The sequence below is a fragment of the Canis lupus genome, chromosome 11 (assembly GCF_003254725.2).
Source record: "Canis lupus dingo isolate Sandy chromosome 11, ASM325472v2, whole genome shotgun sequence".
Lineage (NCBI taxonomy): Eukaryota > Metazoa > Chordata > Mammalia > Carnivora > Canidae > Canis > Canis lupus.
Genome location: NC_064253.1, coordinates 50,079,305 through 50,094,801, shown reverse-complemented (window position 1 = coordinate 50,094,801; position 15,497 = coordinate 50,079,305). Strand labels below are relative to the sequence as shown.

Below are 15,497 nucleotides of genomic sequence, written 5' to 3'. Positions count from 1 at the left end.
ACTCCCCAGTGTGACTTTGTCTTTCTTACTGCTATTTCCCTAATGCCTGTAATACAGCTTGGCACATACAGCTCTGCCAAAAAATAAATAAAAATTTTAAAAATACTGACTGGATGGATGGAAGGGTAAAGTTTCCTTCAAGAAGTATGAAAATCTGGGATCCCTGGGTGGCACAGCGGTTTGGCGCCTGCCTTTGGCCCAGGGCACGATCCTGGAGACCCAAGATCGAATCCCACGTCAGGTTCCCGGTGCATGGAGCCTGCTTCTCCCTCTGCCTATGTCTCTGACTCTCTCTCTCTCTCTCTCTCTCTGTGTGACGATCATAAATAAATAAAAATTAAAAAAAAAAAAAGAAGTATGAAAATCTAAGCCATCAAGGGACTGAGGAAACTGATCTTAAAATAACAAACCACCACCCTCTTACCTTCCTTCTGCTGCCTTTATTTAGACGGTTCTCCATTGATCTTGCTGTCTGTCTTACTTTGCCAAGCCTGACATCCTGCTGTTGCTGATGCATCCTGGCTTGAATCTGTTCCTGGTTTTCACCACCATTCATTCCCCTTCACGCTGACAGCTCTCAAACCATCAGGCTCCAGCCCCTATCTTCTGAGCTCTACACCGTTGAGAAAACCTTTGGGATGTCTCCACCCTCGTGTTCCATAGGGACCCTAACTCAGCAAGTCTGCAGTTACTGTTTTTGACCTCTATGGTGGCTTCTCCCATTTTTCTTTTAAGAGTATTACTTCCTAAAATCATAAACCTCACTCCAAAGCCCTATTTTCAAATGTTTTCTCACTGCCACTGCCTCGGTGTAGTCTTCATTTCAGCTTCTCCCTATCTCAGCCTCCTCTAGTCAACTAGATTCTTTCAGAACTCTAATTTTCCCTTAATTTTTACCCCATCGGGCAGCCTGGGTGGCTCAGTGGTTTGGCGCCGCCTTCAGCCAAGGGCCTGATCCTGGAGACCCAGGATCTCTCCTCTCTGTGTATTCTCATGAATAAATAAATAAAATCTTAAAAAAAAAATTTTTTTTTTTTTTACTCCATCACTTCTAAGATTAAGGACCAAAGCCTTATCATGACTTCAATGTCTTTTAAGGTCTGATGCCTCTCAAAAAAAAAAAAAAAAAAAAAAAAAAAGATCTAATGCCTGAGTTTCCCATTACTTCCAAAAGGAGAATTTACATTCAAGCAACGTAAAGCTGCTTACAGTTCTCTTATCATGCCATGCTGTTATCTCCCCATGTTTTAGTAAGCCTGTTTTTCCCTGAAGGGGCTTTTTTTCCTTCCTCTTTATTACTTAAAAGTATTGGTTATGAGGTATTACCTCTCCTAGAAACTCCACAACACTATATATTCCTTCCACTGTAGCTTGGTTTATGCTTAAAAGTATATATTTGCACTCATTACATGGTCATTTATTTATTTACAAATTCTTGCTAACTAAAGTGTGAACTGCTCAAGGAGAAAGACTGCCTTCATGACCTAAAAGGATACCTGACTTCATGAAGCTAGTACATAATAAATGTGGAAAGAAAGAATGAGATAAACCCTTAAATTAAGAAATAGAATACAAATGCCTAGGGATATTAATTCTTCACTTACTAAATATTACCTTTCTTTGAACACCAAGCTCAGGCTTTAATCCGGACTACTTTATGAAGCATTCCTATCTTTTAATCTTCAACCTTACTCCAGCTCCTCGAAATCTCTAGATCCTTACTAATTATACTAATTATCTTTGATCTTTCAAATATACCAGTCACCTACGTGGCTGGTAAAAACAAAATATAGGTGCCCAGATTTTAGCCTTGTAATCTCACTAAATGATATGATTATAGAAGGGGGGCCTAAAGATGATTCTATCTAGTGGGAAGAAAACGCTGAGAGCTGCTGATCTATATATTACTCAACTATATTTCTATGCAGTTTTCCTTCCATCATATGGCATCATGCTGACTAGAGTTATAAAGAGGGACTCTATTTGTATACATTGAGGTGCTTACTAAACTATGCAGAGAATGTGATAGAACTATCCTTGGGGCTTTATTTTAAGGGTACAAAAATGTAACAGTACTAAGGAGAAATGAATTTATTGCAATTCAAGTATCGATTCTTGGCTATTGTTAAGAAAACCTTATGTTCTACTCAGGATATGATCAAGAGATGAATGGTCGAGCCCCAATCCCCTTCCTACGTTTTTCCTTCTTTTATACAGATGATAAGACCCCAAAAATTAACTGATAAAAGGTCCTATGAGGGGTGACAGAGCTGGGGTAGATTCCAAGTCTCCCAATGAGAGTAAGCTTCTATGGCTCTTTAAACCATAAATAACTAGTGTTGCTAATAATGATGACACCCAGAAGATACTTGTTGCTATGGTCAAAAGGGCGAATAAACTATAGGGCTTCATTAAATTTTTTGAAAACAAAAATATCTAGAATGTCTGGAATACTTTGGGTGTTTGCTATGCTTAATGAGCATGCTGAAACTCCTGAACAGTGTCCCTAAAAGATTCAGAGGCAGTCTGTAAACTTCACTGGTTCAGAACCTGGAAGTTCTGGTTCCCAGGAATCACATCTGTTGCAGCATTATCTTCCAGTGTGTGCCATCTCCAAAGCCAAACTCATTAGGCTCAGGCAGAAATCTCCTCCCAAATAATAAATCTATTTAGAGAAATGGAGTGGATATTTAAATTTGACTTAAACCCTTGGTTCTAGGATATACTTTTAGTTCTGTATGAGGACTTGAAGTAGTCAAATGGAAGGTAAGACAAAGCACCTTACCTAATGATTTCAGCATATTCTTTGTCTTTTCCTTTACTGTCCCTCCATTTCCTGAACATAACCGAAGCATCCACATTAGCTGGGGAGAAGGTGTTGGGCTCATTGAGCAATGAGATTACACTTAACAGGATAGTCCTAGAAATGGGGTGGAGGGAAAGAAAAGGGTCAGCTACAAATATTCATATTTACAAGATCCAAAAATACTGTGCTTTTAAATTTAATATAATATTTAAAACCTCAGGGGAATATAAATAGAATATAAAATTTTGTTTTCAAAACTCAGCTGGCTAGGCTAGAAAAAAGCTGCTAACTAGGAGACAAAAAATCTGTGAGCCTCACATAAAGGTCATGTTGCAGGGCACAGAATAAACTCTGTAGAAGGCAGGGTTTCAAATGGCTACATGTTCCAATCTGCAGAAAGTGGAAGCCTGAAAGCTTTTCAAATAATAAATTTTAAAGACTACAAATTAAGTACAACAGGAAAAAGCAAAAGCAAAATTAAAAAAAAAAAAAAAGCTTCAAGGCCATCCTTTTTGGGGAGTAGGTAAAAATGATCCTGCTCCATACATCTACTTCATTATTAACATGGCTGCTTAAGAGGATCTGAAAAATGATGTTACGTATAAGTGTATTTCTTTTCCATACCTCTAAGGGAAGGAAGACACTTAAGCAGGAGAATGGAAGAAAACAATAACCCAAACATGGAAGAACTAGTTTCTGAATAATGGAAATCTTTATTCAAAAATATTTACTAAGTACTTAATGTGTGCCAGAGACACCAACAGTGAGCAAGTTAGATGCCATCCCTTACCCCCAAGGTTTGTAAATATTGTGAGAGATATAAACAGGCAATTTTCATCCATAGATAAAAAACAGACACCTTAATTCCACATTTTTCTGTTAGAAAAATAATCAGAACAGGTTCCAAAAAGGTTTAAAATTATTACCAAGCTTCTTTTCCCTAAAAGCTCAGTGCATGTTAAGGCAAAAAATTAAGGGGAGAAAAATTAAATTTCTCTACCTTTTCTCATTGGTGTGAGGTTATATATTGTGTTGTTGCAAAATAGCCTTTGCTCTTCCCCCAAGCAAAAAATAGAGGGAGCCAGGCAATTAGATGTTTGATTTGATGAAACCTTTTCCTTAAAAGGGTAAAGAGTTTCTGTTATGTGATTATATTATATAAGGTACTTTCATACAAAGGCACTTTCAGACAACTTTCCCGTCTAGTTAAAATCCATTTGTCACAAACACTCACACCCCTTCAATTAGCTTAAGAATAACTCCTTGTTGCTCCCCCCCCCCAAGATCTTCCTGGATTTCTTCAGTAATTACATTATAAAATAAAGATTCAAAGAAACTGATCCCTGCCAACGATGGGAATGGACTGACATAACATCCTAGAAGCAAAAAAAAATGTGTGCAGAAAACTCCAAAGGGCTGCCTCAGAAGAAAACATCTACAAAACCTGTTAGAAAGATAAGCAAGATAGGACAAAGTGTGGTATAAAGAGGAGAAAAGGAAAAGTTTTAATGGTCTAGATCCACACTGCATACAACTTTCTGTGATATAAATGTATAATCTGTATTATCCAGTATGATAACCACCAGCCACAAGTAGCAAATAGGCACTCATAAAGGCAGCTCCTACAACTGAAGAACTATATTTTTCACATTTAATTTTAGTTAATTGAAACAGCTACACGTAGGGGCACCTGGTTGGCTCAGTCGGTTAAACACCTGCCTTTGGCTCAAGTCATGATCTCAGGGTCCTGGGATTGAGCCCCACTGCAGGCTCCCTGCTCAGCAGGGAGTATGCTTCTCCCTCTGCCTACTTCTCCCCCCTGCTTGTACTCTCTCTGTCAAATAAGTAAATAAAATCTTAAATTAATAAATAGCTACATGTAGTTAGTGGCTACCACACTGGACAACTATTAAAATACAATTTTGAAAATGGTGAGTACCCATTGCTAACAAAATAAGAACTCACTTTTTCCTTTTTACAAATTTATATTCAATTAGCCAACATATAGTACATCATTATTTTCAGATGTAAAGTTCAACAATTCATCAGCTGCTCATCAGTAACTCATTCACTTCTAATACCATATACTTCTACACAGAAATCCAAGATGCTTTCAGAAAAAAATGTCAGGTACTATAGTGGACCGTGAAAATAGTTAACCCAGCACATCTTCACTTCTTTTCTTCCTCTGGACTGCAAGATAGTTTTTTTTTTTTTTTTTTTTAATGGGGAATCCATTCTGTTGGTTCTGATGGGGTTCATCTTCCCCTTAAAATCATGCCATACCCTCAAGCACACAACCTGTGTGACCATAGCAGAGATATACCAGCAAGTGCTGGCCAAAGGATTCCATTGGCCTAGCCATGATGTTGGTTTGGGGGGTATGCATGTAACCCAAGATGGGCCAATCAGAACACTGGTAGGAACTATGATGTTCTAATCTAATAGCAGAGAGGCAATTTTTATTCTTGACTGAACTGAAAACTGTGAGAATAAGGAAAGTCTAGAATAAGTGGCAATCTTTATCACCAAGTGGTAAGAGTATGCCTAGTAACAAGGCCAGTACAGCACAAAGCAAAATTGGGACTTTTTTCTCTAACAAAGATTCCTGATGTGATTCGTATGTAACACCCTATCTAAAGTTTCCCAATCAGTATGTTGTGGATGAGTACAGGTCAATTATTTATCGATTCCCATAGGTAGTTGGGTAGGTGGGAACTGGGATAACTTGAGCCCCTGAAACTACTTCTGGTCAAAGGAGCATCTTCAGTTTACTACACTGTGATCTACAAATACAATAGTTTCATTTTCATCTATGTATCATGACTGGAAAAGATCTGGGAGTAGGGCAGCCCGGGTGGCTCAGCGGTTTGGTGCCTGCCTTCAGCCCACGGTGTGATCCTGGAGACCCGGGATTGAGTCCCACGTCAGGCTCCCTGCATGGAGCCTGCTCCTCCCTCTGCCTGTGTCTCTGCCTCGCTCTCTCTCGGTCTCTCAAGAATAAATAAATAAAAGCTTAAAAAAAAATCTGGAAGTAATGTCATACATACTTCAAACTGTCTAGCATTTGTACCAAAATCATTTGACACAGGCATCACTGAAGATATGTGGTAGACAACTCTGCAAGGTATTATTAACCCTATTTTTAAAAATAATTAAAAAAATAATCCTTACACCCATTGTGGGGCTCAAACTCAAGACCTCAAGATCAAGAGTCACATGCTTTTCCCACTAAGTCAGCCAGGCACGCCTTAATTCTATTTTTACAGAATGGAAAAACTGAACTGCTAAGACAATACTAATAAGAATGTACAACACAAAACTGAATCCTGCAACTTTTCCAAAGGTTATTTTATTTATTGCCATTTTTGGTTTTAGTTTAAGTAACTCTATGCCCTTCTCTACTGTAGGTTTAGAGAACAGACTGGTCTGGTTGTCCAGACTTATCAGTGTAAGTGTTTAACATGTGTTATAAGACAGACCTAATCCAGGAAGGATTTGGGTTAAAAATGAGGAACAAAGGGTTAAGTGTTTTCAATTATTGCACAATTCCTGGATTTAGAAATACTCCCATAACCACCATTCCTGGATTTAGAAATACTCCCAGAAATAAATGTGTTCCCTCCACCCCTGCTTTAAACCAGGGCAACCGACTATGATAGGAGTTTTCAACACAGGTAATCCAGAGCAAGATAAAAAAATTCTCAGAGGAGACAGATTCAGACCAAAGGATAGGCAAAAGCACTCTATATAACCTTCAGGTTCATTTTTCTTTTCAGAAACATATTTCTGGGGGGGAACCCTGGGTGGCTCAGCGGTTTAGCACTTGCCTTCAGCCCAGGGCGTGATCCTGAACACCCAGGATCAGGTCCCACATCGGGCTCCCCACGGGGAGCCTGCTTCTCCCTCTGCCTGTGTCTCTGCCTGTGTGTGTGTGTGTGTGTCTTATAAACAAATAAAATCTTTTTCTTTTAAAGTAAAAAAAATCTTTAAAAATCTTTACATTTTTTTTATCTTTTTGGTTCGGCAGATTTGGCTATCCTTTTTTGCATAAAAATAAGTTTGTAAATAAAGACACCAAAAAAAAAAAAAAAAAAAAAGAAGACCAATTAATCTCCAACCCCCCTCTCACACACATACACAGGCAAAGAGCAAACTTGCAAGTTATGAAGTTCTATAGAGTTCACATATGTTTTTTTTTTTTTTTTTTTTTTTTTTTTTTTTTTTTAAATATTTTTTATTTATTTATGATAGTCACACAGAGAGAGAGAGCGAGAAGCAGAGACATAGGCAGAGGGAGAAGCAGGCTCCATGCACCGGGAGCCCGACGTGGGATTCGATCCCGGGTCTCCAGGATCACGCCCCGGGCCAAAGGCAGGCGCTAAACCGCTGCGCCACCCAGGGATCCCGAGTTCACATATGTTTTTAAAAACATCAAAACTAAAGTAGTATTTAAAAGAGATAAGAAAAAAAATAAAGGAGATAAGAAATGAGAATTAGGGCACTTAGGTGGCTCAGTCAGTTAAGTGTCTGCTTTCATCTCAGGTTGTGATCCCAGGGTCCTGGGATCAAACTCTGTTGCAGGGCTACCTGCTCAGTGGGGAGCCTGCTTCTCCCTCTCCCTCTGCCACTCCCCCTACTTGTACTCTCACTCTCTATCAAATAAATAAATAAAACCTTAAAAACAAAAAAATAATAAAATCAGAATTAGACATCTGTGACCCCATGAGTAATATGTATTTGTCCCTTTTCAACATATAGACAATGGTCAATGGGTAGGGTCTGCCCCCCCACACACACACCTTTTAAAGTAACCTCTAAAAAAAAAATAATAAAAAATAAAGTAACCTCTACATCCAATGTGAGGTTTGAACTCATGACCTAGAGATCAAGAGTCGCATGCTCTACTAACTGAACCGGCCAGGTACCCCAGCCCCGCCCAGTTTTTGGCCTCTCTTAGCTATTATATCACCACAAGTACAACTTTAGGAGGAAGAGTATAAAACTGGCCCCAGCACAAGTAAGACCTGGCTTATGAGTCTCCTGGAAACTAAGCAGACAAAAATTGGAATTTTGTACGGTTAAAGACTGGCATTTTTCTTCAATATTATACACATATCCTCCAGGCAGCATGAAGTAGAAAGTGTTCATTCTTAAAAGCCTAAACATAGTTTGCCTCATTTTTTAAAAGAGATTTATTTATTTATTCATGAGAGACAGAGAGAGAGAGAGGCTGAGACATAGGCAGAGGGAAAAGCATGAAGCCTGATGCAGTACTTGATCCTAAGGACCCCAGGATCACGCCCAGAGTCGAAGGCAGATACTTAACCACTGAGCCACCCAGGTGTCCCTACTTTGACTCTTAAAACATACATATACACAGGAAGAGAAATAGAATGGCTGATTGAGATTCTTAGGTTTTACAGGCATACCCTTATTTGATGAAAACTGATAGGCAACTATTAAGAAGTGAAGGCCAATGCCTGACCCTTCCAGTTAACCCAGGTCCTTTTAATCTCTCACTTATACCATTTCAAAAGATGGACCTGTAACACCAGAAAATGACCTGTTAAAATTCAGTCCTTTTTACATATTTTCAAGATGGGAGAGGAATTTATTTATTTTTAAAACAACAATGAGGTTTTTTTTAAAGATTTTATCTATTAAAAAAAAGATTTTACCTATTTTTTTAAGATTATTTATTTATTTATTCATAGAGACACAGAGAGAATGAGAGAGAGGCAGAGACAGGCAGAGGGAGAAGCAGGCTCCATGCAGGGAGCCTGACATGGGACTCGATCCAGGGTCTCCAGGATCACGCCCTAGGCTGCAGGTGGCGCTAAACCGCTGAGCCCCCGGGGTTGCCAGATGGGAGAGGAATTTAAAGAGGACATCAGGGATGCCTGGGTGGCTCAATGGTTGAGCATCTGCCTTTGGCTCAGGGTGTGATCCCATGGTCCTGGGATCAAGACCCAAGTCAGGCTCCCTGTATGGAGCATGTTTCTCCCCTCTGCCTGTGTCTCTGCCTCTCTCTGTGTGTCTCCCATGAATGAATAAATAAAAATTTTAAAAATATAGAGCATATTATGGCAAAGAAGTCTGTTATGAGTGGGGAAAATGTGATTTTTTGTAAGGGTTTTTTTTTTTTTTTTTGAGTGTTTGATGAAGATTTTACTGTCAGACAAAATAGAAACTGATGATCAATTCCTAAAACTCTCAGGAAAATTCCAACATGCAGGACTGAAAAAGTAAGTTTGTTCCACATAACTGAATTGTCTCTTTCTAAAATTTAAATTCAATCAATAACAAAATGTATTACTGGTTTCAGAGGTAGAGGTCAATGATTCATCAGTCTTATATAACACCCAGTGCTCACAATATCATGTGCCCTCCTTAATGTCCATCACCCAGTTACCCCTTCCCCCACCTAGCAACCTTCAATTTGTTTCCTATGATTAAGAGTCTCTTATGGTTTGTCTCTCCGATTTTGTCGTTTTATTTTTTCCATCTCTTCCCCTATGATCCTGTTTTGTTTCTTAAATTCCACGAGTGAGATTATATAATTGTCTTTTTCTGAATGATTTATTTTGCTTAGCATAGTACCCTCTAGTTCCAAACATCCACATGGTTGCAAATGGCAAGATTTTTTTATTTTTGATAGCTGCAGACATTGATGGTATAAATATTGGGAGTGTAGGTGCCCCCTTTGGATCACTACATTTGTTTCCTTTGTAGGTAAATCCTTAATACTGAAATTGCTGCATCAGAGGGTAGCTCTTTTCAACTTTTTGAGGAACCTTCCACACTGTTTTCCAGAGTGGCTGCACCTGCTTGCATTCCCACCAACAGTGTTAGAGGTTTCCCCTTTCTCCACATCCTTGCCAACATCTGTCATTTCCTGACTTGTTAATTTTAGCCATTCTGACTGGTGTGACGTGGTATCTCATTGTGGTTCTGACTTGTATTTCTTTGTTGTGGAGTGATGCGGAACATTTTTTCATGGGTCTGTTGGCCATTTATAGGTCTTCTTCTTTTATTTTTTTTTTTTAAGATTTTTTATTTAATCATGAGACACACAAGAGATAGAAAGGCAGAGACATTGGCAGAGGGAGAAGCAGGCTCCATGCAGGGAGCCCGATGTGTGACTTAATCCCAGGACTCCAGGATCACGCCCAGAGCCGAAGGCAGATGCTTAAGCACTGAGCACCCAGGTGTCCATTTTTAGGTCTTCTTTGGAGAAATGTCTGTTCATGTCTTCTGCCTGTTTCTTGATCAGATTATTTGTTCTTTGGGTATTGAGTTTGTTAAGTTCTTTATAGGTTTTGGATACTAGCCCTTTACCTGATAAGACATTTGCAAATATCTTCTCCCATTCTGTCGGTTGTCTTTTGGTTTTGTAGACTGTTTCCTATGCTGTGCAAAAGGTTTTTATCTTGATGACGTCCCAATAGTTCATTTTTGCCTTTGTTTCCCCTGCCTTTGGAGCTGTGTCTACAAGAAGCTGCTGCAGCTGAGGTCATTGGGGTTGCTGCCTGTGTTCTCCTCTAAGATTTTGATGGATTCCTAGCTCATATTTAGGTCCTTCGTCCATTTTTAGTCTATTTTTGTGTATGGTGTAACAAAATGGTCCAGTTTCATTCTTCTGCATGTGGTTGTCCAATTTTCCCAACACCATTTGTTGAAGAGATGGTCTTTTTTTCCATTGGATATTCTTTCTTGGTTTACTGACGATTAGTTGACCATAGAGTTGAGGGTCCATTTCCGGGTTCTCTGTTCTGTCCCACTGATCTATGTATCTGTTTTTGTGCCACTACCATACTGTCTTGATTACAGATTTGTAATGTAATAGAGCTTGAAGCCCAGGATTGTGATGCCATCAGTTTTGATTTTCTTTTTCAACATGCCTTTGGCTACTCAGGGTCTCTTCTGATTCCATACAAATTTTACGATTATTTGTTCCAGCTCTGTGAAAAAAGTATTTTGAAGGGACTGCATTCAATGTATAGATTGCTCTAGGTAACACAGATATTTTATAATATTTGTTCTTCCAATCCATGAACATGGAGTGTTTTTCCATCTCTTTGTGTCTTCCTCAATTTCTTTTATGAGTGTTCTATAGTTTTCTGAGTACAGATCCTTCGCCTCTTTGGTTAGGTTTATTCCTAGGTATCTTATGGTTTTGGGTGCAATTGTAAATAGGTTTGACTCCTTAATTTCTCTTTCTTCTGTCTTATTGTCTATAGAAGTGCACCTGATTTCTGTTCATTGATTTTATATCCCACTACTTTGCTGAATTCCTGTATGAGTTCTAGCAATTTTGGGGTCGAGTCTTTTGGGTTTTCCACACAGAGTATCATGTCACCTGTGAAGAGTGAGAGTTTAATTTCTTTGCCAAATCAGATGCCTTTTATTTATTTTTGTTGTCTGACTGCTGAGGCTAGGACTTCTAGTACTGTGTTGAACAGCAGTGGTGATAGTGGACATCCCTGCCATGTTCCTGACCTTTGGGGAAAAACTCTCACTTCTTCCCCATTGAGAATGATATTAATTGTGGGCTTTTCATAGATAGCTTTCATGACATTGAGGTATGTTCCCTCTATCCCCTATTTTGTCAAATGCGTTTTCTACATCTAATGAGACAAACATGATTCTTGTCCTTTCTTTTATTAATGTATCACAATGATTGATCTGCGGATGTTGAATCACCTTTTATCAAGGAGTAAATCCCACTTGATTGTGGTGAATAATCCTTTTAATGTGCTGTTGGATCCTATTGGCTAGTGTCTTGGTGAGAATTTTGCATCCTTGTTCATCAGGGATATTGGTCTGTAATTCTCCTTTTCAGTGGGGTCTTTGTTTTGGGGATCAAGGTAACGCTGGCCTCAGAGAAAGAGTTTGGAAGTTTTCCTTCCATTTATAGTTTTTTAAACAGTTTCAGAAGAATAGGTGGCAATTCTTCTTCTTTCTTTATATGAGAGAGAGAGAGACGCGCGCAGAGACACAGGCAGAGAGAGAAGCAGGCTCCATGCAGGGAGCCTGACGTGGGGCTTGATCCCGGGACTCCAGGATCAGGCCCTGGGCTGAAGGCGGCGCTAAATCACTGAGCCTCCCCCACTGCCCAGCAATTCTTCTTTAAATATTTAGTAGAATTCCCCTGGGAAGCTATCTTGTTTGTTGGGAGACTTTTTTTATTGCTGCTTCAATTTCCTTGCTGGTTATGGTCTGTTCAGGTTTTCTGTTTTTTCCTGTTTCAGTTTTGGTAGTTTATATGGTCTCTAGGAATGCATCCATTTCTTCCAGACTGCCTAATTTGTTGACATATAGTTGCTCATAATATGTTCTTATAATTGTATTTTTTTGGTGTTGGTTGTGATCTCTCCTCTTTGATTCATGATTTGATTTGGGTCCTTTCTTTTATATAGGGTGGAAGAGCTGAGAAATGTGGTGGCCAAACAATAAACACAGCAGAATAACGTGTATAACATTCTTAAGGAAAGAAAGAATGACTCTGAAATCTTATACCCAAACTGCCATTTGAAGTACCATGGCAAAAAACATGTATACACACCCATAAACATAAGCATGTAACATTTTGAACATCTAAGATTTCAGGGAATATAATAAGGCTCTAAGGAGCATTTTCCTGGAGAAATAACTAATGGACAAATTCAGCCAATGAATAGATCAAAGGAAGTAAAATAATGGACAGCAAAAAGTGAATTTACTTCATGGTAGGAATAACTAATGGACAAATTCAGCCAATTAATAGATCAAAGGAAGTAAAATAATGGACAGCAAAAAGTGAATTTACTTCATGGTAGGAATAAGAAAATTTTAAAACTAGGATTATGTTACAAAACAGTATAGATTATAAATGTTATTAATCCTGACAATAAAATATATTTTTTAAAAATTTATTTATTTGAGAGAGAGAGAGAGATTGAGTGAGTACACACACAAGCAGGAGGGGGTTCAGAGAGAAGGAGAAAATGAATCTCAAGCAGACTCCCTGCTAAGCATGGTGGCCCACATGGGGCTTGATCTCATAACCCTGAGCTGAAATCAACAGTCAGATGCTCAAATGACAGAGCCACCCAGGCTCCCCATTAACAAATATTTTTTTAAAATTTTGTGTGTGTGTATATACACACACACACACACAAATTTTTAAAAATATTTATATATATATAAAATATATTTATTTTATTTTATTTTCTATTTTTTTTTTTTTTAGAGAGAATCAGAACCCGAGTGGGATAGGAGAGACAGAAGGAGAATGAGGGAGAGAATCTTTTTTTAAGATTTTTATTTATTCATGAGAGACACACACACACAGAGAAGCAGAGACACAGGCAGAGGGAGAAGCAGGCTCCATGCAGGGAGCCTGATGTGGGACTCGATCCCAGGTCTCCAGGCTCACGCCCTGGGCCAAAGGTGGCGCTAAACCACTGAGCCACCTGGGCTGCCCATAGGAGAGAATCTTAAACATGTTCTATCCTGAGCATAGCACCCACAGGGGGCTCAATCTCATGACCCTGAGATCATGACCTGAGCTGAAATCAAGAGTTGGATACTCAACTGACTAAGCCACCCAGGTGCCTCAAAAAACAAATATTCTTAAAAGTCAGGAAGAAAAGGGGGAAAGAGAATAGAAATCAGAATAAGTATGCTGATTTCCCTTTCCTTTTATTTAGATCTAAGTGTCAATATGCCGGTTGACACTGAAAAATCAAGTAATAGGATAAGTAGGTTAAAGGTACAAATGATCAGCTATAATTGCATGATGTAAGGTATATGAGACATGAAGAAGTAGAATATACGAATTCTGCTGATGATCATATAAGATCCTGTGTAAAGCAGAGGTCTTTAATATATCCATGCACCTGGGATATATAAAGTATCACATCAGTTCTCCTTTCCAGCTTCCCTTTTCACAATTGCTCTTTACAAAAGAAATGCATACCTTTCACACATCCCAAATATTCCTAGGGTGCATTGCCCAGAGGTAATGAAACATATGGTATATAAATGAGAAATTTATAAAGCCAACTGTTTTTCCTTTCTCAAATAATTTTGTTAGAAGTGTAGAATAATGTTAAAAAAAAAAGTATTTTGGTATATGATGAAGTACAATAAATTCAGATATGTATAGACTGGATCTGCTGGAATTATATTTTCATTAAAATGAACTTTCTAATTCTATCTGAAATGCATTATCACTGAGGGAGAGTCCCATTAAAACATAAAGTACAGGGAGTATGTGGTGATTCCGTATTTCACAGACATAATAAACTTATGGCAAGGTTCTATGCCTGATCTATCTTAGAATTCAGGGGATGCCTGGGTGGCTCAGTGGTTGAACATCTGCCTTCAGTTCAGGACATGATCTTGGGAGTCCTGGAATCAAGTCCTGCATCGGGCTCCCCAAAGAGCCTGCCTTGCCTCTCTCTCTGCCTAGGTGTCTGCCTCGCTTCTCTGTGTCTCTCATGAATAAATAAAATCTAAAAAAAAAAAAAAAGAGAGAGAGAGAATTCAGAACATGATGGTTGTCACGGTAAAATATATTAACACATTTATTTAAATTAAAGAGGGGAGGCACTTTTTTTCTGATTTAAAAAATACATGAGTAAGATGTGCTGAAATCCAAAATATATGTTTTCTCAACTCTAAGTACTGAACAAGGTACCTAAAGGAATGCGTAATCAGCATAATCAACACATAATCAACAATAATTTGATATGCTTCAACAGATGCTTTCTTTAGTATACACTTCCCAGAATGAGAAGTAACTTGGTAAAAACTGGTACGAAATCTGTGTAAGTCAAAAAACTTCCAACTTTTATTTTTAACAAAAGTGGAGTTCTAATGGAGTTATTAGCTTTTCTCATTAAAAATGACTAACAAAGGGGTACCCAGGTGGCTCAGTCAGTTGAGGGTCTGACTCTTGGTTTCAGCTCAGGTCATGATCTCAGGGTTGTGAAATCGAGCCCTCTGTGGGGCTCTGCACAAGGCATGGAGCCTGCTTAATATTCTGTCTCTCCCTCTGCCCCTCCCCCCTTAACAAGAAGACTAACAAAATGACAATAAATATATAAACACACAGACACACACATGGATGTTGATTTTGACCAATCTCCCGTGCAGAAGAATTTGAAATAAAATAAAATAAAAAAAAAAAAAAAAAGAATTTGAAATAATTTATACAGATACCTCAGCCTCATGGAATTATAATTCCCATTCCTTGTATCTGGGTTACACCTATGTCCTCCTTCCTTCGAAAGAGTACAGAATGGGATGGGAAAAACAAGTAACTTTATACAGAAGAAATTGAAAAACCGAATCCTAGCCAGTAATGAATGTTAACATCAACAGTGACAAGTCATGTTGATATTATATACCCTTTATACAACGTAGTAACAATATATTTTACCTCCATGGTCTTCCTCTCCAGCACTCATAACCCTACCCTAGTAACCAGGAAGACATCACAAAATTTCAGTTGAGGGACCTTTTTACAATACCTGATCAGTACTCCTCAAAATTGTCAAGGTCATCAGAAACAAGGAAAGTCTGAGACTTTCACAGTTCCATAAGGAGACATGCCTGTTAAATATAACATGGTATCATGCATGGAATTCTGGGGAACTATCTGTACTATCTTCACAATTTTCAAAAATCTGAAACTGTTCTA

General features: G+C 38.5%; 1 protein-coding gene across 1 annotated transcript in view; it reads right to left on the bottom strand.

Annotated features, from left to right (window-relative positions):
* Positions 1-15,497, bottom strand: part of UBE2R2 (ubiquitin conjugating enzyme E2 R2) — a 124,319-nt gene that overhangs the window by 4,267 nt on the left and 104,555 nt on the right. Inside the window, exon 4 of the mRNA XM_025432482.3 lies at positions 2,786-2,920. Coding sequence (XP_025288267.1) covers positions 2,786-2,920 — 135 coding nt within the window. The remainder of the gene's footprint in view (positions 1-2,785; positions 2,921-15,497) is intronic.